The sequence below is a fragment of the Cyanistes caeruleus genome, unplaced genomic scaffold, assembly GCF_971803275.1.
Source record: "Cyanistes caeruleus unplaced genomic scaffold, bCyaCae1.hap1.1 HAP1_SCAFFOLD_11, whole genome shotgun sequence".
NCBI classification, from domain to species: domain Eukaryota; kingdom Metazoa; phylum Chordata; class Aves; order Passeriformes; family Paridae; genus Cyanistes; species Cyanistes caeruleus.
Window position 1 is genome coordinate 137,416 of NW_028255883.1, and position 25,879 is coordinate 163,294.

Consider the following 25,879-nt stretch of genomic DNA (forward strand, 5'->3'; position numbering starts at 1 on the left):
GGCCTTGGCTGCAGCTACCCAAGGAAGGAAAATGGATGCAGCAATTCTTTTTGATTTGGACCAATGGAAAATCTCTGAGTCACAATTTTCATCTAATTTTGTAGCACTTCTCTTTTGAATTTTTTTGGTCAAATTGTTTTTATGGGTCCATTCGCCAATTAATGTTTGATTGGGCACTAACAGTGATAGACACCCTATGGTACACGGCCTTCCGAGGAGACGGGATGGAATTCCTGCCCATGCACGGTCCCCACAAATGAGGAACAGTCTTTTGGGAAGGCTTTTGGGATGTGTATGAGCTGAGGAGTGCACTTTGATGTAGCTTAGTACACGGCACCACCTTTTTGCTGTGATTTCTTCTCGATGTTGTACTATATGGTGGAATGTTTCTTTATGAGTTGGAGGACTGACCCTAAAGTGTACACAGTATGATGCTGGGGAGGAACCCAGCAGCTCTAACTCCTGGGGTTCCTGGGTTGCCTTAGGAAACTGGGGTAGCCACTCTTCGACGGGGTTTCTTAACTCTGCTTCTACATGAGTGCTGTGTAGTTTATTACCTGCTTCAGGAGTCAGTGTACTAAAGCTGTGTGTGAATTCATCATGCTGCAAGGGAATTCCTACCAGGCAGGTAGACATAGGATTTTTTGCTGCTGCAGTAGATAGACAAATGTTTTCCTGTTGGAGTGTTTGTGCCAGGGTCACCCAGATGTTCTGGCATGGCTGTGGGACGATCCAGGCTGCTGTCAGGCTGCTCAGTGTGAGCAGGATGACAGCAGGGTTAAGGCTCATCATGGATTTGAGTAAGAGGTAGGTTATTTCTAAAAAAGAAAAAGGAAACAGACATTCTTTAAAACATATTCACAGTTACCGTATTCAGGTCAAAGGCTAGAGAGGTTTCTGCTCAGGATAACCAGTTGGAAGGGCAGGCCGGGCTCATAGCGGTGGGCTTGCCGCGAAGACAGGGCCTCTTGGACCTTGGTGACAGATTCCCAAGCCTACGGCATGAGGGAGCGCGGTGAATCGAGGTCCTCGCTGCCGCAGAGCAGGTTGAAGAGGGGTGCAAGGACTTCTGTCGTTACTCCAAGCAGAGGGCGTATCCAGCTGATGGACCCGCAGTGCTGATGTAGGTCCTGCAGGGTCTTGGGGTCATCTCTGATGGTCAGCTGCTGAGGCACGATGGTCCGCTCACCGATCCGGAGTCCTAGGTAGGTCCAAGGGCAGGTGTGCTGGATTTTGTCTTCACGTATCTCAAATCCAGCGTCCTCAATTGTCTGGATGGTTTTTTGTAAAGTCCGGTGCAGACAGTCATCGTCAGCAGCACAAACCAGGATGTCATCCATGTAGTGGAGGATGATGGCATCTGGGAACAGGGTCCTCACAGGTGACAGAATGTGGGCCACGTACCATTGGCAGATGGTAGGAGAATTTTTCATCCCTTGGGGAAGGACTAGCCAATGGTATCTTTTTAAAGGTGCTTGTCTGTTTGGGGAGGGAACCGAGAATGCAAATCTGGGGGCATCCCAAGGATGGAGGGGTATGTTGAAAAATCAGTCCTTTATGTCAATGACGGCCAGCTTCCAATCCCGGGGGAGCATTGAAGGGGAGGGCATCCCAGGCTGAAGGGATCCCATGTCTTCAATGACATCATTGATCTTCCGGAGGTCCTGAAGGAGTCTCCACCTGTCCTTGCCTGGTTTGCGTAGGACAAAGACAGGGGAGTTCCAAGGGCTATTGGACTCAGTGATGTGGCCCTGGGCAAGCTGCTCTTCCACAAGGGCTTCCAGTGTGTGCAGTTTGGTCTCAGATAGGGGCCACTCATCAACCCCCACTGGATGGTGCTGTTTCCAGGTGAGTTGGGGGATGGTAGGTGTGGCATGCTTCTCAGTGACCCCGATTAAAAATCCCTGCTGGGAATCCACAGAGAAGCCCCCCATTGGGACAGGAGATCCCATCCCCGGAGGGTGATCGGTGCTTTCACCACAAACGGCCTGATGGTTGCCATTTTTCCCTCAGGTCCTTCGATGACAACATTCCACTTGCTTCTCATGGAGCTGTCATCCCTCCAATTCCTGAAATCATGCCTGCTACAGGTTGTAATTCCCAATTGTCTGGCCACTTGGAGTGAGTGATGATGGTAACATCTGCTCCGGTGTCTAGCATTCCTGGGCGCTGAATCCTTTCTCCATTACAAAATAGGCTGCAGTCCACGATGGGTTTGCTGAAGCCCACAACCTGAGTCCACATAGCACTGGGGTTGAGGGGAAAGTGATCTGGGTAGTCACCAGGAAGTAAAAAGGCCTGTGCCACAGGAGTCTTTTCCTTTAAATAATAAGGAGGGTCTATGCAGGTCAGAGAGATGGAAATTTCATCTCCAGGGTGTATAGTCTGAACATCAGGAACAATATGAATTTGTCCTGGACAGTTGGTAGGATCCCCAAGTATTAAGATGTTAGAGGGACCGCCTGGTGGTCCACGTTTTACTGTGGGGATTTTTTAAATACAGTCACCCTTCCTATGTAAAGAGGGTCTAGTTACCAGTTGACGCCGGGTTCCCATCTGAAGCTCTCCACCTGCTGGGCTTGATATTGGGGTCCCTGTGGAGGCAGGATGGTGGGTTTGGCAGGAGGGGTGGAGCGGTACGGCATTTGATTTGATGTTGAAGCGCGGGGCCGTTCCACGCTCTGCCTGAAGTTTCCCGAACGCCAGTTTTGTCTGGGTAACCATTGGTGGGCTGGTGGTTGTGTAAAATGTCTCTCTGGACAGTCTTTGAAAAAATGTCCAGGCTCGCGACAACTAAAACAACGACTTGTATTGAGGTCTGCAGCATAAACTCGAGATAACCCCTCTGCCACTCCTTTAGCCACTGCAAGTGCCACTGTATTCACACTTGAGGCAGAGGAGAGCTTGGTGCAGGCTTCAACCATCTGATCTATGGTTGGTTCGGGGTCCAGCGGGAGGGCTCGCAAAACTGCTTTGCACTCCGGATTAGCATTGGCCATTGCTGTTTTTACTAATAATTCTTTTTGCGCCTGAGGGCTCTCTATCTGCTTTTCAATGGCTACTTTAAACTTATCAATATACTTAATAAAAGAGTCAGTTGCCCCTTGCGTAATATTGGTGAAGCACTGCGTTGGCACTTTATCATCAGGGGTGGTAAAAAGAGATATCTTAGCAGCATTAGCTCTATCCTGTAAAGCTGCTTCAGGCAGGTCCCGGGCCTGATCTCGGGGCTGTTGGAAATCTCCTTCTCCTGCTAAGTACTCTAAAGTAAAATTAGGTCTGTTAGCATCTTTAGCATAAACATCTGCCAATTGCTTTAAATGTTTTTTCCACTGCCTCTCCCATAACATGTACTCTGCAGGGGAGAGAAGGCAGTTCATAACATTCTCGATGTCATGGGGGACCATGATGTGGGCAGAGAAGGAGGCTTCCAGCAAGTGTTTAAAAAAATGTGAACCCCTGCCCTGTTCCTCAGCAGCTTTACAAAGTTCCTGCAGTTCCCTATAGTGGTGGGATTTGTGCCCCTCCCCTGTCTCTCCTCATTATTACAGGAAAGGCAAGTATTTTCCATGACAGAGCTGAGTTCCCCGCTCGTGTGGCTTCCCTCTGCACATCAGCTCAGTGATCTTCATACTCAGAATCTGAATAAGAAGATTCACTACTCTCATTTCCTAGTGGAGGTGGGGGGCGCTTGGTGGCAGCGCGGGGCCGGCTCGGGTGCCTAGAGCTGGCCCTTTTGTGGCCGGGTGGGGAAGCTGAGATGGCCCTGCTCCGGCCGGAGCCGTGCCAACCTCCGGGGCACTGGGACCCTGGAGCGGGAGCGCTGCCAGGGGCAAGCCCTGGCACGAAGGGGCGGGACTGGGGTCCGCGATGGGGAGGGGTTTCCCGATGGATGGGGGGCCCGACGCGGTTACACCCAATGACGCAGTGGGGGGAGAGGGGGAGCAGGACGTGGCAGGAAGAGAAGGGGTGAAGGCGGGAAAGTGGCCATTTTGGGCATCGAGGGCGGGAAAACCGGGGTGGGAGTGAGACAGAATGGCGGGGCTGGCCACACTGCCGGCGCCATCTGTGCTAACGGTAGGAACTGAGGGGTACTCAACCGGGTGTGAGGGCATGGGAGAGAGGTTAGAGGAAAGACCCAGAGCGTCATGGCCATTGCCGTCCTGGTAACGGTAGAGAGACGGTAGGGGGGTGTCAGGGAGACGGCAGCAGCCCTGTGCCCTGGGGCAACGTCCACCCGCCAACTGGGTCTCAGATAGGGGAAGAGGGTTTAGGGACACTTGGAGAGGTTGACAGGGTTGGGGGGTTTAACTGGGGACCCCAAACTCCCTCTTCTTTTTTTTCCTCTTTTTCCAATGAGAAAATAATATTTTGAAACACAGGAAAGAATTTTGCAACAGAAAAATCCCCTTTAGCTTGAACTGTATATAACTTTCTCCCCACATTATCCCAAAAGGTTCCTGATTTAGCAGAGTCCGAATTAATCTTAAAATGTTTAAAAACCCAATGAATAAATCTTTTTAAATCCCCTTTAGAAAACTTAAAATTTCCCGCTTTTAGGGTAGTTACAACTTGGATATAAAAGTCCCTCTCAGGTGGGGTCAGTCTCCATACAGAGGACTCATTCCCCATCCTTTTTCACTCCCCACCCAGCAGTAAAACAGCAAAGAAAAAGAAAAAGAAAAAAGCCCAAAAAAACTCTTCACGGGGTCGACTTACAATTTCTCTTCGGCAGATGCCGGCGGGTGAAAAAAAAAGCTGCTGGGTAGGTGGTCACCTGGCGGCCGGTCCTCAGGGGCTTTCCTTGCCCCGGATGGTCAGCGAGGGTCCTGGTCGCAGTCTCTTGGATGGCTTCTTGCTAAAATGCAAGCAAGCTTCCTCGAGGGGCGGCGGCTCAAACAGCGACTCGCCTCGCAGCTAAAACTGCAGGCAGACGCTTCTTTAGGGCTCCTTCGAAGGCCTCACGTTTGGGACGCCAGTTGCCGCGGCGATGGAAAGCCCGGAGCACCGCGACTTCTCTAGAGAAACGGCCCTGAGAAGGGCCAGGTCAAAGCGCGTGTGCGGCTTCGAGCAGTCGAGTGATTCCAGCTCAGGCTCAGCGGTAGTTGAGTGATTCCAGCTCAGCTCGGCAGCGGTGGGCAGGCAACACAGGGAGCAGGGACGAGAATGCTGGCCCAGCGTTCCACCAAGGCAAAACCTTTTATTCAGGCAGAGCTTCGGCGAAGGATCTCAAACAGCGAATCCCCCAAACAGGGGAAAACCCGGGGTATTTATGGGGAAGGAGAGGGGTGGGGGGAAGCCCGAGATACATGTATCGGGGTGGGACAGCAGGGGAGAACACCAATGAAACACAACAGTTTAACATATCTAACTCAAAGACCCCCGGGAGCGACAGATTGTGTCTCTCTTACAGAGAAGTATCTCCTCTCCAGGGGAGAGCCAGGACCTCGGGCCCAGCGGGCTCCTCCGTACCCAGAGAAGAGGGCGAAACAGAGGGCAGGGTGAAGGGCGGAGTGAAGGGCAGAGTTAAGGGCGGAGTGAAGGGCGGAGTGAAGGGCGGAGTGAAGGGCGGAGTGAAGGGCGGAGTGAAAGGCGGAGTGAAGGGTGGAGTGAAGGGCGGAGTGAAGGGCGGAGTGAAGGGCGGAGTGAAGGGCGGAGTGAAGGGCGGAGTGAAGGGCAGAGTGAAAGGCGGGGAGAACCAGGAGGGAGGGAACAGCCCGCCCACAGGAGATGTAGGCGGGGCCGGAGCCCAACAAAAAGGCACGGGAAAAAGGAAGTAGCTAGCCAGTCGAGTTCCAACTCCAATCGAGACACTAGTGAAGATGAATGGTCGGAGACTGAGTCCTTAGAGGAGGAAACAACAAAGATAAACAAGAATCCCCCTTTCCACATTAAAAAAGAACTGAGAGGATACTGCTCTCGCAGACTGGGGACAGGTAAAAACTGCATGTGCCAGCTGGGTCCCTTCAGCTGCGCTAGCGTTCCCAGTTCAGGTGACAGAGGGGAGACAGAGAGTTCACTCACCAAGAAATCCTAAACTGCAAGACTCCAGCCTGCAACAGCTGATGGGCACAGACCCGGCAATGATTACCCTATGCCTATCAATTTATAACTTCAGTGTTCCTAACGATTTTTGTGTGCAAGTTGTGATTGTTCCCAAGGTCATGTACCACCTGGATGAAGAGTTGAGCCTGCAAGCGGAGAGACTCACCCGACTTTAGAAAAGAGAACTGGTGACAGGTGTGACCATAGCGATGCTGCTTAGCCTGGCAGCAACTGGTGCTGCCACAGGTGTCTCTGCCATCGTGACCCAACAACAGAGACTGTCTCAGCTACAAATGACAATTGATGAAGACTTGCAGATAATTGAAAAACTCTGTGTTTCAAATAGGCTTGTGTCTTTTGTTAAGAGCCGACTAGAAAGGGTCAACATCCTGTTTGTAGAAAGACAGCAGATGCTCTAAGAATACACTTGGTCACCGCATGTGCCCTATGTGTACTAATGAAAAACTGCGGAGTCTATTTTATAAGTTTTAAGCCTATTAGTTAAGTATAGTGTACCTTATATTTTACTCAAGTTTATAATATCTACTTTTAAAACTTTTTATAATATAGATAAGTTAGAGAAAATGTTTAGAGATAAATATACTTTATAAAATAATGTTAGAACTTTTAAGACTAATACACCTTATATTCTAGCAAATTTACTTAGGCATAAAGAGGGGGGAAATGTAGAAGCTTGGGCCCGGCGGCTCGGAAGATATTGGGATGTAATGGAAAGATAGTCACCCCCCTCCTCCACAGTGTATGGTAATGACCCCCGCAATTAGCCAATAGCACCTAGCTGTGCTGAAAGCAGATGGGAGTAACTGTGTGAACCTAGGTTATAAACTGTCAAATTCTCCAGCAATAAACGCCATTTCTGCCATCCATCACATTGGTGCCTGTGTGGGTTTGGACCGAGTGGCCTGAGCGTGGCCACCGTGCTGCTCTAGAACCAGGGTGTCTGCCTTGCTAGGCAACACCTAGAGTGGGCAGCGACATCATAGAAGAGCCATGTGACATCTCAGGACAGGTTGTGTGACATCACAGTACTGACTGTGACATCATAGAGTGAACTATGACATCAAATGTGGCTGTGTGACATCACAGGAGACAATGTGACATCACGAGGTGGTTTTGTGACATCTAAGGGGGGCTGTGACATCACAAAACAGGCTGGGACATCACAGAATGGTGGTGTGACATCCCAGAGCAGGTTGTGTGACATCAGCGAGTGGGCTGTGACATCTCAGGTGGCTGTGTGACATCACAGGGGGTACTGTGAGATCACTGGGGAGGTCACTCCACACCGACCCTTCTAACAGTTTGCCCCCAGAGAAGTACCAATGCTTCTCTTGCAGCAGCCTGTCTGCACAGAAACACTCCCAGGGCTCTCTGCATTTCCCTCACTCGGCTCACTCACACACCTCCAAACAACCCACTTGGTGCTTTCAGCTGCAAGGAGTTCAAAGCTTGGCTGGCCTTCAGCAGCTGCTCTAATTCTGCCTTCAGCCAACTCTGGCTTTGTGTTCATTGTAGAACTTCCTGTGTGTCTGAAACATTCCTTGCATGGTTCTGCCTTGGGGAAGGGGAAGCTCCTTGGTGGCGCCTTGGGCTTGGCACACACTTGAGGAGGGTGTCTGTTTTCCATGGGGAAACTCAGGAGTTTTAGATTGCTAAAATTAAAGAAGGAAAATCCCTCTTTGCCTGAGTGCAGCCAGTTGTGTGAGCAAAGCAGGTCCCAGGGGAGTGAGAAGAGACAGGATGAGGCTGGGGAATGTGGAGCAAGGTTGTCCACACTGGGTCAGACCTCAAGACACAGCTTCTCTGACCTGGCCAGACCTTCTTAGGAGAGGCCCTGGACGAATATCCATCACTGAATGCTACAATCCCTCTGCTCCAAAGAGAACAGGAATAAAAGATGTCCCTTAAAAAAGGAATACATATTTCTTAGAAGCTCATTGAACTATTTTTCCGTAACGATTGTAGAAAACTTTCCTAAAAACTGCACCAGACCAGAGGGAAATCAAGGCACAGCCATGGTTTATTAGGACTTGCTTGATCCTAATGAGCCCCATGGTGCATTTGGAGCTGAGCCCTTGAACCTCAGGGCCTGAGAGGAGATTGCACAAACCTTTCCAGGAGTCCAAGTCAGAAAAAAAACCCAAAGTGTCTCGTTTCATTGATGGGTGCCACTGAGGTCCATCCCCAACACAGGCTCCTCATGGACTCCTTGGAGGACAGAATTGGAGGCCAGGATTGCACAAAAACCTCTCAGAGAGACTCAGTGTGGAAAGGAAAATCCAAAGTAGCTGAAAAAACCCTGAGTATCTCAAAGTCTTGATGAGCCCCACTCAGTGTCAATGCAAAGCTCCCAGGGGACTCCTTAAAGCAGATAATTGGGGCCATGATTGCACAAACTTCTCAGAAGTTTTCTCAGAAGTGGGAAGGAGAAAGGAAAGTGCCTTAAGAACCTGAAGTACCTTGAAGCATTAATGAGCCCCACTGAGTGTTGTTACTGACAAAGCTTCTCAAGGGACTAATTACAGCAGATAATTGGAGATCATGATTGCACAAACCTCTCAGAGACTCCAAGGCAAAAGCCAAAGTCCTTTGAAAAAGCTGCAGTTCCTGGGAGCATGAAGGAGCCCCCAGGGCCATTCCTGAGCAAGGCTCCCCAGGGACTCCTTCCAGCAGATCCCTGAGGCCACTGGCATGTCGGCTAGGGGGGATGCTGAGGGCAGGCCAAAGGGGGTGACAGTGGCCAGCCTTGCTGGGGCTGTGCCAGGAGGCCCCAGGGCCTCAGGACAAGGTGTCTCCTCACAGCCCTTGCTGGCACAGAGGCTGCTGTGGCCCAGGGCACCAACACTTGGCTTCTCTTTGTCCCCACCTGTCATCAGTGCCTCCTGTTCTCTGCCCTGCCTGGGGCCTGGGGACACTTTCTCAGTGCTGTCCCTCAGTGGGACCCATTAAAGGTAAAAGTAGCTCTGGAGTTGGATTCTGACTTGGACTTCTTGAGAAGTTTCTTCCCCTCCCTCTCAGGGACTGATTTTCAGGGCCTCAGCACAAAGCCCCAAGAGGCTCATTAAAGTCCTGCTGCTGTGTCTGTGCTGCTGAGCTGGGCCAGGCTCTCGGCACAGAGGATGATCCTGAAAACTAGGAAAAGCTTCAAAAGCACATTTCTCTTGCTGAGCAGCTCTTCTCCCAGCCCAGCAGGACTGGGGTACTGCCTGCAGCCACCCTGGGGCACAGCCCAGAGACACAGAGAGCTTCAATCAGTCAGGGCTAAGAAGGTGCTGAGAAGTGCCTGGGGCACAATCCCTCCCAGCCCTTGACACAGGAAGCCTCTGGCTGCAGGACAATGCAGCTGCAGCTCCTGGAGCCATCTCCTAAAGCTGGAACATGCCAGTGCCTACAGACTCTGTGAGTACAACTCTAAGTATTTGTGTCCTTCCTAAACTGGGGGCTCAGAACTGGACACAGCACTCGAGGTGCAGCTCAACCAGTGCCAAACATAGGGGAAGAATCCCTGGCCTGGTCCTGCTGGCCACACTGTTCCTGATCCAGGCCAGGTGCCATTGGCCTCCTTGGCCACCTGGGCTCACTGATGGCTCATGCCCAGCCTGCTGTCCATCAGTGCCCCAGGTCCCTTTCTCCCTGCCTGCTGTCCAGCCACTCTGTCCCCAGCCTGGAGCACTGCAGGGCTTGTTTTGGCCAAAGTGCAGGACCCGGCACTTGAACTTGTTAAACCTCACCTTGTTGGGTCTGGCCCCTGGATCCAGCCTGTCCAGGTCCCTGTGCAGAACCCTCCTACCCTGCAGCACATCAACACTCCCAGCCAACTCGGTGTCACCACGGTTCCATGGGGCCCTAGAGTGTCACAATGGTCTCCAGGATTCCATCAGGCCTCCCAGAGTCACAAAATCCCTTTGGTTCCATGGGGCCCTGCAGTATCCCAGTGGTCCCATCATGACATGAGTCACAATGCTCTGTCCTGCTCTGTCACAATGCTCTGCATGGTTCCACAAGGCCCTGCAGTATCACAGGGGCCTCTTGGTTCCATGAGGCCTCAGAGTGCTGTTGGGAAGGTAGAATTAGAAAGGAATTATAAATATGACTCTTTAGCCCAAAAGGCTAAGGAAGAAATACAAATGAAAGCATGGTTTGAATAATTCAAAGAAGCCCGTCTGGTGTGCTGGAACAATTTCTTTCCCCCAATAAAACTAAGCTAAGACCCCTCTTCCCAGCCTTATAAAGAAAGATCTGAAGGACCCTGAGATAACTAAAAATATGCAAAAGCAGCGATTTCTATAGGTCACACACAAATGTTACTGTATTAGTATATTTAGAAAGACTGGTTAGTAAAAGAATGGACTATTCAAATGTATAGGTTATAGAAGTAATTGTAAAGGAGAGCTCGCTCTCTTGTTTCTCTGGCCTCACTCTTTCTATGCTCTTGCCTCGCTCTTTCTGCCCTTCTTTATCTTTTTTCCCCGGCTCTCTCACTTCTGTTCTGTTCCTCTCTTTCTTAGCTATCTTAAGTCTTGAACTCATGTATTCATATTTTACCCACTTTTGTATTGTTCCCTCTGAGCCTGCTTTGAGCTTTGTCTGCTAGCTCCTAGTAGGCTCTCTCTTTCTCCCCACACCCTGAAATAAACTACTAACATCTAACTCGACTATAGAAGTCTCTGCCGTTTCTCGGATCGTCCACACCCCAAAAGGGTCTCTTACAGAGTGCCACAAGGAATCCCTTGGTGGTGCAGTGCCACAGTGGAGACCAGGTTACACAAGGTCCTGCAGTGTCACCCTTGGTTCCATGGGGCACTACAATATCACAGGTGTTCCCTTAGTTCCCTTAGAGTCCCTGCAATGGAACAATGGCCCCTTGATCCCACTGGGGCCCAGGGTCTCACCAGGGTCTCCTTGGTTTCACAGTGGCCCCTTGGTTCCACAAGGCCCAGCAGTGTCACGGTGGCCTCTGTGGTTCCACGAGGACCCCGACTGTCACCATGGACTCCTTGTTTCCATGTAGCCCCACGGTGTCCCAATGGCTCCTTGGCTCTGTGGTGCCATGTGGGACACAGTGTCACTGTGGTCCTCTGAGTTCCACCAGGCCCCGCAGTGTCACAGTGGCCCCTTGCTTCCCCAGGGCCCTGCAGGGTCACAATCATCAGAGAATCAACCAGGCTGGAAAAGGCCTTGGAGAGCATCAAGTCCAACCTGTGCCCACCTTGTCACCCAAACCATGGCAATCAGTGCAACATCCAGTCTTTCCTTAAACACTTCCAGGGACGGTCACTCACCCAGCTCCCTGGACAGCTCATTCCAATGCCCAATCATCCTTTCTGTGAAGAATATTTCCTAATGTCCAGCCTAAACATCCCCTGGTGCAGCTTCAGGCTGTGTCCACTTGTGCTGGGACTGTTCCCTGGGTAAAGAGCCTGACCTCCACCTGGCTGCACCCTCCTGTCAGGTTGTTGTAGAGAGTGATGAGGTCTCCCCTGAACCTCCTCTTCTCCAGGATAAACAACCCCAGCTCCCTCAGCCGCTCCTCACAAGATGTGTATTCCAGTAGCCTTGTTGCCCTTCTCTGGACATGCTCCAGCCCTTCCATGTCTTTCCAAAATTGGGGACCCAGAACTGGACACAGCACTCGAGGTGAAGCTCAACCAGTGCCAAGCATAGGGGAAGAATCCCTGGCCTGGTCCTGCTGGCCACACTGTTCCTGATCCAGGCCAGGTGCCATTGGCCTCCTTGGCCACCTGGGCACACTGATGGTTCATGCTCAGCCTGCTGTCCATCAGTGCCCCAGGTCCCTTTCTCCCTGCCTGCTGTCCAGCCTCTCTGTCCCCAGCCTGGAGCACTGCAGGGCTTGTTGTGGCCAAAGTGCAGGACCCGGCACTTGAACTTGTTAATCCTCACCTTGTTGGGTTTGGCCCCTGGATCCAGCCTGTCCAGGTCCCTGTGCAGAGCCCTCCTACCCTGCAGCACATCAACACTCCCAGACAACTCGGTGTCACAACGGTTCCATGGGGCCCTAGCGTGTCACGATGGTCTCCATGATTCCATCAGGCCTCCCATCCATCCATCTTTGGATTATACTGGGAGTGACTGGACTCATACTGGGAGTATCTGAGAGTGACTGGCAACATACCTTGCACATCATCCCCCATACTGGGGGTGACTGGGATCAACTGGGAACACGCTGGGGGCAAATGGCATCATACTGGGACTGACTGGGTTGATCTTGCCAGAGGCAACTGGGACCATCCTGGGAGTGCTGGCATGTGACAAGAATCATCCTGGAGCTTACTGGGCTCATATTGGTGTTGAAAGGGAGCAACTGGGATCTCTGAATACCACAGGTTCCTTTCCCACTCTCTGAAGAAGGAGCTTCGCAGTATCCATGTGTGAGGTGACCTTCACCTGAACCAGACGCTGTTAGGAGAAAAAGCTGCCTGTGCTGGAAACTCCCACACAACAAGTCAATGCCAAGAGAGAGCATTTTCCTTTCACAACTTCCCTCCTGGAGCCACAGTCCTTTTGGATCACACAGAAGGCAAGTTAACAACACAAAATACTTGGCTGTGTCCAGGTTTTGGCTGGACCAGCAAACGGAGGGAGTGCCAGGGTCCACTGCCACAGACTCTCCTCTTGGAGAACAGAACCCCCCCAGGCTCCATTCCAAATGCTGTGCACACCCTGCTGGCTTAGAAACAAACCCTTTTTTAAGAAACTTTTGGCAGGAGCTCTCCCAAACATATGGCATTTAATGGCAATTTCCTTTCAAAATCACATCCATTCCAAAGGAAGAACAGAAAGCCCACAGCAATCCCAAAGGCACATATGGTACACCTGGGGAAATGCTCGACTTAGGGGCCAAGTAGGTTAAAAAACACCCATAAGAAGCCCCAGTGTCCAGAGTGCAAACTGCAGCAACCACTTACTGGATCATTTTGGCTGTGCTGCACACGTCTGCAGACTGTCTGTCCCCCTGCCAGGACAGAAGGACACCCGTCAGGGGCTGGGCTGGCTGCTGAGAATGCCTCGGGCAGGAGGATCCTCAGGCAATGAGCAGGCACCCAGAGCCGCTCTGACACTGAGGCCTCTGTGCCCCACAGCAACGGGAACACCACAAGGACACGGCAACATTCCTGTGACATCACAGCAGCAGCTCACCCAAAAACCTCCTGGAAGGTTCTCCTGGGTCACCAAGGAGCACAAAGGATCCTCAGAGGGCACAACCTCTTGCCCTCCAAAGGATCCAAGAGGAACTCAGAAAATGCAGCAAACGAGGACACCTCCCCAGCCCAGCCTGGACACTCAGAAGGAACAAAGATGTGACCAAAGAAGAGGAAACACAACTTCTGTTCACTGATGCTTCTGATTAAAACCAGCAAGGCTTGTTCCCTCTGGGATCTTTATTCTAGTTCTAAAAACAAACAAGGTTCTCTGCTGTAAATGTACAGAAAGCAGGAACTTGGGGAAAAGAAGGCTGCGAGTGCCAAAGCCTTGTGTGACTTCTTGGACATCCTGTGGCTGAGGGTGTCCAAGGCAATGGACTCACAAGCGGGGTCCCTGCCCTCCCGACTGACAGCTGCCATCTCTCCTTCAGCCCCACACATGGCTCAAACAACCTCCTGTCAAGTGCCTCCATCCACACATTCCATCACCAGCCAGAGATGCTCATCAACTAGGTCACCCAGCATCCCTGAGGCCACAGCAGGGAGTGCTCCTGGCATCTGGTAGAGCACTGTGGCTTTCCTGGGATCCTTCTGGTGTCTGTGCCTGAGAGGAGTGGGGTGGATGGAATCAGGATGGGTCACAGATCAGCAGCCCCACTGCAAGCAGTGCTTTCTCCTGCTGTGTGGGGACTGTGGGGTGACTGATATTGGGCCTCCTCTGGCTTTGGCTCCTGCAGAGCACACAGTGGGTCAGACACTGGGCTGAGGGAAGGGGTCCCATGGAAACCCAGCACAGGCATTTCTCTTTGGAGAGGGGGTTCTGCAGGGAGAAAGCAGAAGAGACTTTCCTGTCTGCTGAGATTCCCTCTCCTCCTTCAGCAGCCATACCACAATCCATCAGTACCAGAGTTGATAGGATCACTTCCCTACCAGGGAGCACAAGGCACTCAAAACTGAACCCTGCCAGAGGCCAGGCCTGCCTGCCCATTTGGAGGGTGTGGGGGAATGGAATTTCAGCTGGAGTTGACCCACAATGATAATTTGCCACTTGTGGGTTTCTCACAGCCTTAGAAGGAGTTTGAGATCTCTGTCCTCAACACTTGTTCACCCTTCAAGTGCACACACGTGCCTGGGGGCAATTCAGGTTTCCTGGAGTGGTGGCTGCTTCCCTTTGAAACGGGAGCTGTTGCCTTTTCTGGTGTGCTTAACTCCTTTCTAACTATTAGAAGGTGGGAGAGTAAAGGAAATGACCCTGGTGGAAGGGGACCAGAACCTTGGAAAAAGATGAAACGTCTTTTGTCTGAATTACAAATTAAAACTTTTTCATTTAGTCCTTTAGTACTAATCTATTACTACGAACAAAATCATGTTTCTGAGCTGATTGTTGGGATTCAGGGCTTCATTTCTTGTTCTTGATGTTATTATTATTTATTAGTATTACTTTTCATTGTTAAGACTTTTAAATCTTAGACATTAATAACAATGGCTGGATGTCACACTGAAATGTATGTGAAACACACATTGAAAAACAATGACTGAAAGTCTCTTGCTTTTCCCACTGGGATTTAACTGTACACTCAACTCCAAGTTGCCAGTGGATTCTAAAGACAGAAAATCCTGTTAATGGTGGGTCTGGTGTGGTTTGGAGCTGGGGAAGGGTCTCATCCCCTCCCAGAGCTGCCCCAAGCCCGCTCTGCTGCCACGTCTGCACTCACAGCCCCTCACGGCTGCCCTGCCCTGGGGACATGGTGGCACCCCCTCCTGCCAGGGCTGAGGCTCCTCATGGCCCCTCACAGCCCCTCACGGCTCCATGGAACTTCTCATGGCCCTGTAGAACCTCTCATAGCCCCTCACAGCCCTTCATTTCCCCTCACAGCCCCTCACGGCCCCTCACAGCCCCAGGCGCGGGGCTCCTCCCAAAGGAGAAGGGGTCGGGCCCTGCTTGTTCTCCTTTTATTTCGGTCCCTTCACAGCGCCGAGTAAAGAAAGGCTGAATGGAGCCTTTCGCCAGCGTTTCCCTCGGGCTTCATTGCGGGCTGAAGCTCTGTGCTGGCGCTGGCCCGAGCACCAACATCCCTGCAGCCCCCAAGGCCTTTGCTGTCCGCCCGTGTCCATTCCCTGTCCCCGAGTCCCGCCCGGCTCTGGCAGCAGCAGCAGCCGCAGCGCAGCGGGCGCAGGCCCGGCCCGGCCGGGGCTCCCGGCCACGAGCAGCAGCAGCAGCGCCGGCCCTTCCCACCTGCTCCTGCCTCGGCTCCCCAGGGCTTTTGCCGGGGCAATTCTGGACTACAGCAACAATCCCCCACAAACAGCCCTCAGGCTTCCTCAGGGCCCGCCTCTGCTGCCCTGAGCCAGCCCTCAGAGGAAGAAAGGATCGGGTTCCAGCGCTGTTTTCAGCTCTGTTTTACTCACCCTGAGGTGACAGCAGGAGGCTGTTGGTGCCTTGGCCTTGGCAATTGTAGATCTCGTCTGCTTTTGTCCCACTTCTGCTTGCCACCTGAATTTTATCTGCAAAACTACAATTGCCTCTTTCAATCAGTGCTACCCACTGTGCTTTAGTGATCAGTAACTCAGGATTTTTTGTCTCAGACATCATGAGTAGCAGATTTTGAAATGCCCTCAAGTCCCTGAGCACTAAGTCGAGGGGAATGAAAGCCACACAGCTGACATTTGCAGTGCTCAAACACAGCCCTGTTGCTGCTGCTGCTGAAATAGAATCAAGTGACAGAGGCCATCACAGAAATTGCCTCTGCAGTGGCAAATAAAATGAAAAAATCCACCAGGAGAAAGAAAAAACAGAACTTGTCACTTAATTATTTTTTCCGAGCAGCAGCAGAAAGTGGAGATGCCCAGAGGTATTTCCAGCTGCTGCTGATCCCAGCTGGAGCCCAGCCTGCTGCCCAGTCCCAGTGGGAACCTGAGCCCAGCCCGGGCAGCTCCCGCAGTGTCGGGAGCTCAGCGCACGCGGGGCAGGCCCAGAGCCCCGGGCACGGCCGCCCATTGCGGGGCAGCGGCACAGACGGAATGTCCTGCGGCCCAAACCTCCTGCTCCTCACACACAGCTCCCATCCTCCTCCCCCTCCTCCTCTCCTGGCATGGCACAAATTCCAGCTCCGAGGAGGCTTCCCAAGAGAGGCCTCAGGCTCCTGTTTCAGCCTGAGTGTCCCTGCAGAGGAACAGGGCACCTTTCAGGCACTTCCACAAGCTCCAGGTTCTCATTTCCTGGGCAATCTGCCATGCAAACAGGCTTGCCAAAAAGAACAAAAGCAAAGGGAATGAATTGGGAATTATTAGGAAAAAATGACCCTTCTTAACAGACAAACTTCACCAAGTCATTCCCTGCATTTATCCTTTTGGCCTTCTTTCATCTACTCAGTGGTCCAGCTTATCATGTTCTAGTGCTTATCAACAACTGATTGTGCTCTTGATTTGTACCAGTGCAAGAGATGTAGAATCATCTACACTGAACACACAAACAAACTCCCTCTGTCAGCCCATTTTCATGTTCCAGATCACTTTCAAGGTGTCCATGGCGCTATTGGAATGATGAGCTCTCCACTGCTGGCTGGAGGCTCTGGAGATTCTTTCTCCACATTCAGCCAGGCTTGTATTCCCCAACAATTCCTCGTAGCTCATCATGTTTTCTATAGGTAGAAGAGTAACAATGAAAACCTTAGCAATGGCACAACTCCCCTGTCCACAAGGAAAAGCAAGAACAAGTTGTCAAGTTCTTCAGATAATTTGTCCTGCTTTGCTGTAAGAGTTGTGCTGCACGCACAGTGTGGGAAGCCAAGAGAAGCTGCAGCTGGGGGCACATCTTGAGACAGGAGCTGCACCTTGTTCTCCAGGACAGGTTTTTGGAAAGAAAAGACAGGACTGTGGAGAAGATTCTGGGAAAATTGAAACAGCTTTTTTAAGAAATGAAAATAAAACCAAAAGAAACGACCAGTATGTTTTTCTCTATTTTTCTCTATTTATTTTTATGTTTCCCTTTTCCATCTTGCACTGTTTCTCCATCCCATTCATTGCAAATGGATCTCACCTCTAAGATCTGAGACTTGGCAAGTTTTAGACATTGTAAAATACCATGAGCTACACCCAGTTTGCCTTCCCCTGTTTTTCTTGGAAAGCAATGCTGGAGACACAAGTGCAGTGCTTGGGTCAGGTACAAATTCTGCATTCAGGGAATGTGCTCGGACAGTGTCTGATGCTCAGCAGGGACAAGGCACAGCAGCAGCCAAGGGCATTGCTGTGCCCCTGTGCAGGAATCAAGACTCTGGCTCTTGGCTCAACACGGCAAAGTTCCCGTGTTTGGCCAGGCTCAGGGGCTGCCCGGGGAGCGCGGGGCTCGGCGCGGGGCCGAGCGGGCAACGGACAAACGGCCCCGGGGACAAACGGCCCCGGTGCTTCAGTTGCAGCGGCAGCAGCGGCAGCAGCAGCAGCAGCGGCGGCGGCGGCAGCGCAAAGAGAAAAAAGAGCGAAAGAAGCGACATTTTCGCCCCTCTTTATCTTCTCCTCTCCCTCTCCCACTGTTCCACCCTCTCTCCCGCAGTCCCTCACCCATTCCCGATCTCCCTTTCTCTGTGTTCCCCTCCTCTCCCAGTTTCCCTCTCCCCTTGCCCGCCCGGGACATGCCCCCGGCCCGCCCCTGGTCCCGGCCCCGGCCCCGGCGCCGGCCCCGGCCGTCCCGCCTCGCTCGCGCCTCCGCCCGGCTCTGGCCGAGCTGGCGCTGGCGCTTCTGGGCGGGCCTCAGTGCCTGGGGCTGGGGCGGTATCGCCGCCCTTTGGCTCCGCCTGCTCCGAGCCCTGCCCCGGCCCTGGCCCTGGTCCCGGCCCTTGCCCCGGCTCCTCCCGGGGCCCGCGGAGGACACAGGCGGTGCAGCCGTTGCCGCCGCCTCCGCTGCGGCTTCCCCGGCCCGAGCTCCGCCGCTCGGCAGCGCGGCCGCTGGCCCCGAGCCGCCGCTGTCGCGTTCCAAGGAGCGGACGCCTGCGGATGCTCGGCCCGGGGAGGTCGGGGAGCGCTCGGGGGCCGTTCCTGGCCCCGGGCCGAGCGCTGACGGCCGCGTCTCTTCCCCAGGGAAGGCGCAGGAGGCCCTGCAGCAGCGCTACAGGATCGGCTCGCTGCTGGGGCGCGGCGGCTTCGGCAGGGTTTTCTCGGCCACTCGGCTCTCGGATGGCGCCCCGGTGAGCAGAGGGGCCAGCGGCGGGCGGAGGAGGAGGAGAGGGCGGAGGAGGAGAAGGGGTCGGCGGAGGAGGATGGGGCTGGACACGGTAGGCGGCGAGCTGAATCCGCTGCTCCCTTTGGCTTGCAGGTGGCCATCAAAAAGGTGCCACGGAACCGCGTCCGGCACTGGGGCGAGCTGGTGAGTGAGCGGGGCCAGCGGCAGAAGCCGGGGCGTGCCGGGCGGGGATGAGCCGGGGCCCGGCAGGGTGGGAGCCACCAGGACACCTGGAGGGAGAGCGGGCGTGGGGCCAGCGGAGGGCACAGAGCATCCCGGGCTGGCTGAGGGCTCCCCGAGCCCTGGCACGGGCTCAGCCCCACTGACGGCACCGTGCTCCTCCCGCAGCCCGACGGCACCAGCGCACCACTGGAGATAGTGCTGCTGGACAAGGTGTCCACAGGCTTCTCCGGTGTGGTGCAGCTGCTGGATTGGTTTGAGCTCCCCAACACCATCGTGATGGTGCTGGAGCGCCCAGAGCGGTGTCAGGACCTGCGGCATTTCATTCGGGCACGGAGGTTCCTGTCAGAGGAAGAGGCGCGGGAGCTTTTCCGGCAGGTGCTGGAGGCCGTGCAGCACTGCACCAGCTGCGGGGTCCTGCACCGAGACATAAAACCGGAGAACATCCTGGTTGACCTGGACACCGGGCAGGCAAAATTAATTGACTTCGGCTGTGGCACCTACCTGCAGGACACAGCCTACACTCAGTTTGCAGGTGAGCCCACCCAGGGGTAGGCTCCCGGTCCCGGCATCTCCTGGCCCAACATCTCCTGGCCCAACATCTCAGTGCCCAACCAGGGTGTGGCAGCAGGGATTCCCCCAGGACTGGGGCTGGGGCAGCCAGCCTGACAAAATCCCCTGTGGGTGGGGGTAGCAGAGAGGGAGAGCCAGGACCTGTGCACCAGCTGGTTTGGTGTGCAGGTGAGAATGGGCTTGGACTGCTGTGCTTCCCTGCTTTGCCTTGGTTCATAATATTTTTTGGGCAATGCCAGCAGGGAGGATGTGGGTATGGTTTTTCCCCAGCACTGTGAGCGGGTTTTTCCTTTGTGTGTCATGGTCGGGCCTTGCCAGGGTTTCTGCTGCCATCTTCCAGCACCAGTGCCTTCTTTTCCAACCCTGGGTTTGTACACAAGTGCCAGGTGCTGGCGAGAGGGCAGCAGGTCACCCCGTGTGCCACTGGGGCAGCCCCACATGCCCAGGGATGCTGGGCTCAGGCTCTGGGAGCAGCAGCATCCCCCTGATGAGCTCCATCCGTATTCCATAGGAACACGATCATACAGCCCCCCGGAATGGACCAACTTCAGATGGTACTATGGCGAGGCAGCAACCGTCTGGACCCTGGGCATCCTGCTGCATGAGATGGTCTGCGGGAAGCACCCTTTCAGGAGGGGCTGGAACATCAGCTGGGCCCAGCTCCCGCTGCCACAACGGCTCTCCCAAGGTGGATCCTCATCTCTGGGCACGGGGGGAACACCAGTGTTGGGAGATAGCAGCGGGCTCGTGAGCATCCCACTCTGGCAGCTGCTGAGGAGGTGGCACATGTCCTGCTCTCCTCCAAAACAGAGAATTGATGGGAAAGTTCAGGCCCAGCTCTGGGCACATCCAGTGTGGCCTGGGCACGGGTATAGCGGGGCAAAGCAGACAGGAGCCTTCTCCAACTGACCAGTGGTTTGTGGTTTCTCTCCCCAGATTGCCAAGTTCTGATCAGGCGGTGTTTATCCCTGCACTACTTGGACAGGCCCTCATTAGAAGACCTGTTCTGTGATCCCTGGATGCAGGATATTCATCAGCCATAGAAGAAGGGAGAGAGCCACAGGCACAGTGATGCAGGGACCTGGTAAGTTACAGCTCCACACATACCCTGGCAATCAGAAGCAAAGAAACCCAGACTTCTTTGTCCTGCCTGTGTCACTGCACAGGGCTCATCGAGTGAGAACACGCAGCCCTTGTGCTGGAGCTGAGCTGCTCTGCCCAGCACTGGTGGCCACCATCTGAGCTGGTTTTGCTTGTCCTGGTTCAGTGACAGCCGGGCCCTGGGCAGAACCCTGACAGCCTGGTGTCACCCCAGGGAAGAAGGAGCCCCTGGAGAAGCTGCACCGGGTGGGGCTGCTCCTGCTGCTGGGGACATGGAGGACAACAGCAAGGATGACAACCTCTTCCTCGACCTGGCCAGTGGCAGCTGGCGATGATGGACTTTGATTCTGGCACCTTCTTGAAAGCCAGGCTCCACAGAGAATTTTCAGGTAAGTCCAGACCCAGGGGGATGCTCCCAGATTTGTGCATTGGCCGGGAACCAAAGGTTTCCCCTTTGCTGGAGTGGATGCAACTGATTCTTCAGTGGCTGCCCAGCTGGTTTTTGGCAGGGCTGGGGGTGTGGGCTGGGGTGGTTACGAAATGGGAGTGGGCTCCTGGTCCTGCCAACAGCCCCCAGCACCCACCGTGCCCCAGGCTGGGGCTGGGGCAGCCAGCCCAACACAAACAAACCCCCATGGCAGGAGCACAGGTGGGACTCCAGAACCTGAGCACGGCTGCTTTGCTGTGCAGACAAGGAAGGGCTTGGGCTGCTCCACTCCCCTGCTTTGCTTTGGGATCACCGTGATTTTGGGGGACAGTGCAGGGGGGAAGGGAGAAAGCATGGGCTTCCCTCACCCGTGGGTGGGTTTTTCCCTAGAATGGAGGGGTTGGGCCTTCCTCAAACTCCTGACAGACATAAGATTTTTTACCTTTTTTCTTCTTTCCCCTTTTTGTCTGTAACCTATTTTCATTAATTTGTTGTTTGTTTTTCTAAAGGAAGAATTCTAGGTGGGGTCCAGTCTGGATCGGGAAGTGCTTGGTGTGGTGTGGATGGGCCGTGCCCTTGGAGAAGGCTGAGGACATCGTTTGGGACCAGCTTTTCTTCTGGCAGCAGATGGTGTGAGGTGGGTCCTCATCTCCTTGGCATGGGTGGGACAAGAGCTTTTGGGAGATGGCAGCGGGCACAGGAGCATCCCGCTCTGGGCAGCTGCTGAGGGGCTGGATCTGCCGTGGCTGGCTGCAGACTGGGCACGTGTCCTGCCCTCCTGCTCTGCTCCCAAAGGCAGCAGTGATGGGCAGCTTTGGGCTCAGCGCTGAGCACGGCCAGCATGGCCTGGGCACCGTGGCTGGCTGGGACAAGGGGACAGGAGCCTTGAGCTGACGGGCAGTTTCTGGTTTCTCTCCTTGTAGCCGGGCTATGCGGATGCTGAGGCTGCTCTGGGCTCTGCCAGGGCTCTGCTGGGCTCAGCACCGGGCCGGGATCAGCCAAAGAAGAAACGGTGTGACCTGCAGCAAAGACTTGAGCATTTTGGCAATGCAGCTCAAGTCTGCAGAGTGTCCACCTCCAAAGGAAAACATGACACCCCCCCCAAAATTAAACTTGTTCCATAACTTCTGAAATGAAATCAATCTGGGATGACCCCAAATGTCATTTTTCAGCTTTCTCAAGCTGTAGCTCAGCCCTTCTCTGAACAGTTCTCTCCCCCACCTGCCTTTTACTTCACAACTGCTCCCTCCTTTCCCCCAGTGATTTCCCAGCCCATCACAATCTCCATCACACTGCAGCCTTCCTTGATGCCCCTCACCACGAGGAAGGCCAAGCCCCAGGCTCAGGGACTCATCCTGTCACTGGCTGAAGAGCAGCAATGTCTGTCAGTGCCAGGGGCTCTTGGATGTCTCTGAATTCATGGACAGAAGGGTCTGTCTGTGCCAGGGGCTCTGGGATGTCTCTGAATCCATGGACAGAAGGGTCTGTCTGTGCCAGGGGCTCTTGGATGTCTTTCTATCCATGGACAGACGGTCTGTCCTTGCAAAGGTTTCCATAATATCTTTGTACCCATGAGTATGGAATGAACACAGAGGGTGAAAGTGTCAGTCACGTTGTTTGCACACTCCTTCCTTTCCATACAAGACATCCATGCACACCCCCATGTATAGATATATTAAAAGGATAGGGATGGATAGAGATTTCCCACAGAGCTCTAACTTTGTCATAACTCACCTTGTAAGCCATGGCCAGGGGATTTTTTTCCCCAGCTCTGTGTGGGTAGGTGTCCAGGAACTGAAGGGAACAGCATTTAGAAGCAGTTTCAGGATTTCTAGGCAGGAAAGGGAGCTGACAACCATCCACATAACTCACCATATTCGTCGGGATGGGCTGCTGGTTCTTTAGGAATATGGCACAATGGAGACACAAGACTTGGGATAATCCCAGCTCTCTGTGGATCTGTGCAAAGGTGGAGCAGCAGAAACACCTTGTGTCTTCTTTGGGGACACAAGGTCCAAGGAGCTGGGCTGGTGGCAGAGCGTGACCTGGGCTGGTGGCAGGTGAAGTCCCATTTCATGACATCCTCGAGTGGCACAGGACAAAGCTCCAAGCACCCACAGCCCCACTGAGGAAGTCCTTGGAGTGCTGCACATCGCATAGGAAAAGCTGCATTCACTCAGTCCATTGGGATTTATCATTTCCATTTGCAACGCTTTAGGTCCAAGTTTGAAACTGCAAAATTTTGACACTCAAGACACAGTCATGAAGAACATGTATTTCGATTTCCTATTCCTTTAACTGCAGTGTAAAATATCTTAACATTGGAAAACATCCATCAAATCTGTAAAGGAAGGCAGCTAATGGATCCTTTCCACTAGCACGTGTACAAACTAAGGAACTAAAATCAAAGCTGAGTTCTCTTTTTCAAAGGATCAGTTACCTCTTTCTTACTCCAGAGTTATAGAAGATTTTTCACTACACGTTTGCGAGTAATTTTTATCTTTCATGTTTTTTTCGTGTTTGTTTGTTTGTTTTTCTACAGAAAACATGTCCTGGAAAAGGCATGCCCTTTGCTCTGGCTTCCCGTGTGGAGCAGCTCCCTTCGCGCTGGCTGAGCTGCTCAGGCAGAGCCCGGCAGCTCCCCGCCCTGCAGGGCTGAGGCTTTTCCCCGTTGCTGGGCACAGACTGATGGAGCAGCAGTGCTGAACACGGGCACACGCAGAGGGACCAGAGCAGCTGCCTTTGCCCACCTGGAGCTCCAAGGCCAAACTCTGAGCAGGCACGGCTGGAAGAGACTCGCAGGCTCCCTGTTGGCTCTGCTGCCCCACTTGTGCCTGGCCCAGCTCTGTGTGAGGCAGAGGAAGAACAAGGGGCAGCTCCCTCCCAGCCCCAGCCCAGGGACCCCTCCAGCCCCAGGCCTTGGGCCACTGTCAGCACCTGCTGCTCCAGCCACGGCTTCTGCTGGCACTGCCAGCAACAACCAAACTGGGGCTGGTCCCGAGGGAGCAGCAGCAGTGCCTGGATCTGATCCCTCAGTCTGGGGCAGCCCCCTGGGGGAACAGAGGGCACAGCAAAGAGGGACAAAACCAGGCAGGGTCAGAGACTGGGAAGAGCCAGAGCTGGGAGCAGGAGCAGCTGCTTCATTGCACTCTTGGAGAAAGCTCTTGGCTGAGTCAAAGCGCTGAAAGGTGTGAAAGGCAGAGAGGAGGCCACACCAAACAATGCTCCTGTTTTCACACCCTTCTGTAATAAATGGCAATGATTTGTGCTAACTAAATTGTAACTGTTTGGAAAGTTATTATTAGGAGCAATCAAGGGAATTAGTGTTACAAGGCAGATGTACCCCCCTACAGATGTTACATGTTAAAATTAAGGTAGATGATGTAATTTTGAGATAAGGAATGTCCTAAGACAAAATCGACCTTGAGATGGATAAAGTTGGAATGACTTTAGGCATAAGGCCTGAAAATTACAAAATATAAGACTAATTAGTGGAGCGCAATGCTCACTTACATAACACTAGGCTTAGTACGCACGTGCAAACTGTGAGGTTATCCAGAGGACAATGAGGATGTGTGTAAGCCTTCAAGCAAAAGACCACCAAAAGAAGACTGAAGACCCCCTAGCAACAAGTGAAGCATGGACCATAGAAGAATAGTAATTTAAAAATTGGAAGTAGGGGGAAACTTGCAGGAAACATGAATGAATATGTAGAAGCGTACAGTATATAAGTTTAGTTTTAATTGCTTTTTTTGTACATGAGGTAGGGTGAGAAGCCCTCCCCATACTCCGGTCAGTTTTACTTATGCTTTAATCATACTTAATTACTGACAAACTATATATATATATATATATATATATATATATATATATATATGTGTGTGTGTGTATATATATATATATATATATACATACCTGAATATATTTACTAAATTGTACTCTTTCACTAAATTGTATTTCTTTTATACCAAAACTGTATTCAATGCACTAAATTCTATCCATTTTTTCTTTATTATTAAATTACTATTAACTCAATAGACCTAGTTGTCAAAATTCTAATTTCATTTAGAACACTAACAGAAATGAGCTACCAACAGAGCTTGTTTTGATCTACATCAAACTTTGAGAAATGTCCCTCCTCCTGACAGCGACTCCTCTGCAGCTGCTCTGGGAGATCTCCTGGGCCCAGCCTAGTAAAGGAGATTTCACTGGAGCTGAAGTGCTCGAGGGGGCCCATTTCAATGCTCTGCTGAAGCCCAAGGACATTGTGTTTCCCCAAGGAGCAGTGTTCCTTTCTGGCACTCGCTGGCCCATGAGGGACAGGATTCACTTGCTGCTCCTGGGTGAGTTACAGCCACAGCGAGAGGGAGGAGCCCACCCATGGCTGCTGCTGGGTCCAGACATTGGGTGAGATAAAACTGTTCTAAATGAAATTGGAATTTGGACAACTTGGTCTCTTGAGTTAATAACAGTTTAATTAAAAATGAATACAATTTAGTAAGCTGAATAATAATTGGTATAAAAGAATACAATTTAGTAAAAGAATACAATTTAATAAAAAAATGCAATTTATAGATGTAATTAACAAGTAATTCTGTATGATTAAAGCATAAGCAAAACTGACCGGGGTACGGAGGGGGCTTCACACCCTGCCTCACATCGAAAACAAAGCACTTTAAGCTAAACTTATATACTGTATGCTTATACACATTCATTAATGTTTCCTGTAAGTCTCCTCCTATTTCTGATTTTTCTGACTTAACGCCACCTTTCTTCACAGCACATGCCTCACTTGTTGCTAAGGGGTCTTCAGTCTTCTTTTGGGGGTCTTTGGGCGAAGGCTTCTCCTCATCCTCATTGTCCTCTGGATAACCTTACAGGTTTGCGCATGCATACTAAGCGTTGTGTTATGTAAGTCTACTAATTAGTCTGATATTTACTGATTTTCAGGCCCTATGCCTAAAGTCATTCTAATTTTATTCATCTCAAGGCCGTTTTCAGCTTGGGACATCACTTCTCTTCTAAACTACATCCTGCACCTCAATTTTAACATGTAACATCTGCAAAACTGCATTGTAGCACTGATCCTTTTGATTGCTTCTAAATAACTTTCCAAATAGTTCCAATTTAGTTAGCACGATTCAATTCCATGTA

General features: G+C 52.3%; 1 protein-coding gene across 1 annotated transcript; it reads left to right on the plus strand.

Annotated features, from left to right (window-relative positions):
* Positions 1–15,419: 15,419 nt before the first annotated feature.
* LOC147647280 (serine/threonine-protein kinase pim-1-like) lies at positions 15,420–20,156 on the plus strand. Its single transcript, XM_086872286.1, has 4 exons — positions 15,420–18,409; positions 18,538–18,588; positions 18,793–19,159; positions 19,709–20,156. Exons 1-4 carry the CDS (start codon positions 17,858–17,860, stop codon positions 20,104–20,106), a joined length of 1,368 nt encoding a protein of 455 aa, XP_086728412.1. The 5' UTR covers positions 15,420–17,857; the 3' UTR covers positions 20,107–20,156.
* Positions 20,157–25,879: the final 5,723 nt, after the last annotated feature.

Coding starts and splice junctions, on each gene's coding strand:
- LOC147647280 (XM_086872286.1), top strand. CDS start 17,858: ATGCCCCCGGCCCGCCCCTGGTCCCGGCCCCGGCCCCGGCGCCGGCCC. Junction 18,410..18,537: donor GGCTCTCGGATGGCGCCCCG/GTGAGCAGAGGG, acceptor TTTGGCTTGCAG/GTGGCCATCAAAAAGGTGCC. Junction 18,589..18,792: donor TCCGGCACTGGGGCGAGCTG/GTGAGTGAGCGG, acceptor CTCCTCCCGCAG/CCCGACGGCACCAGCGCACC.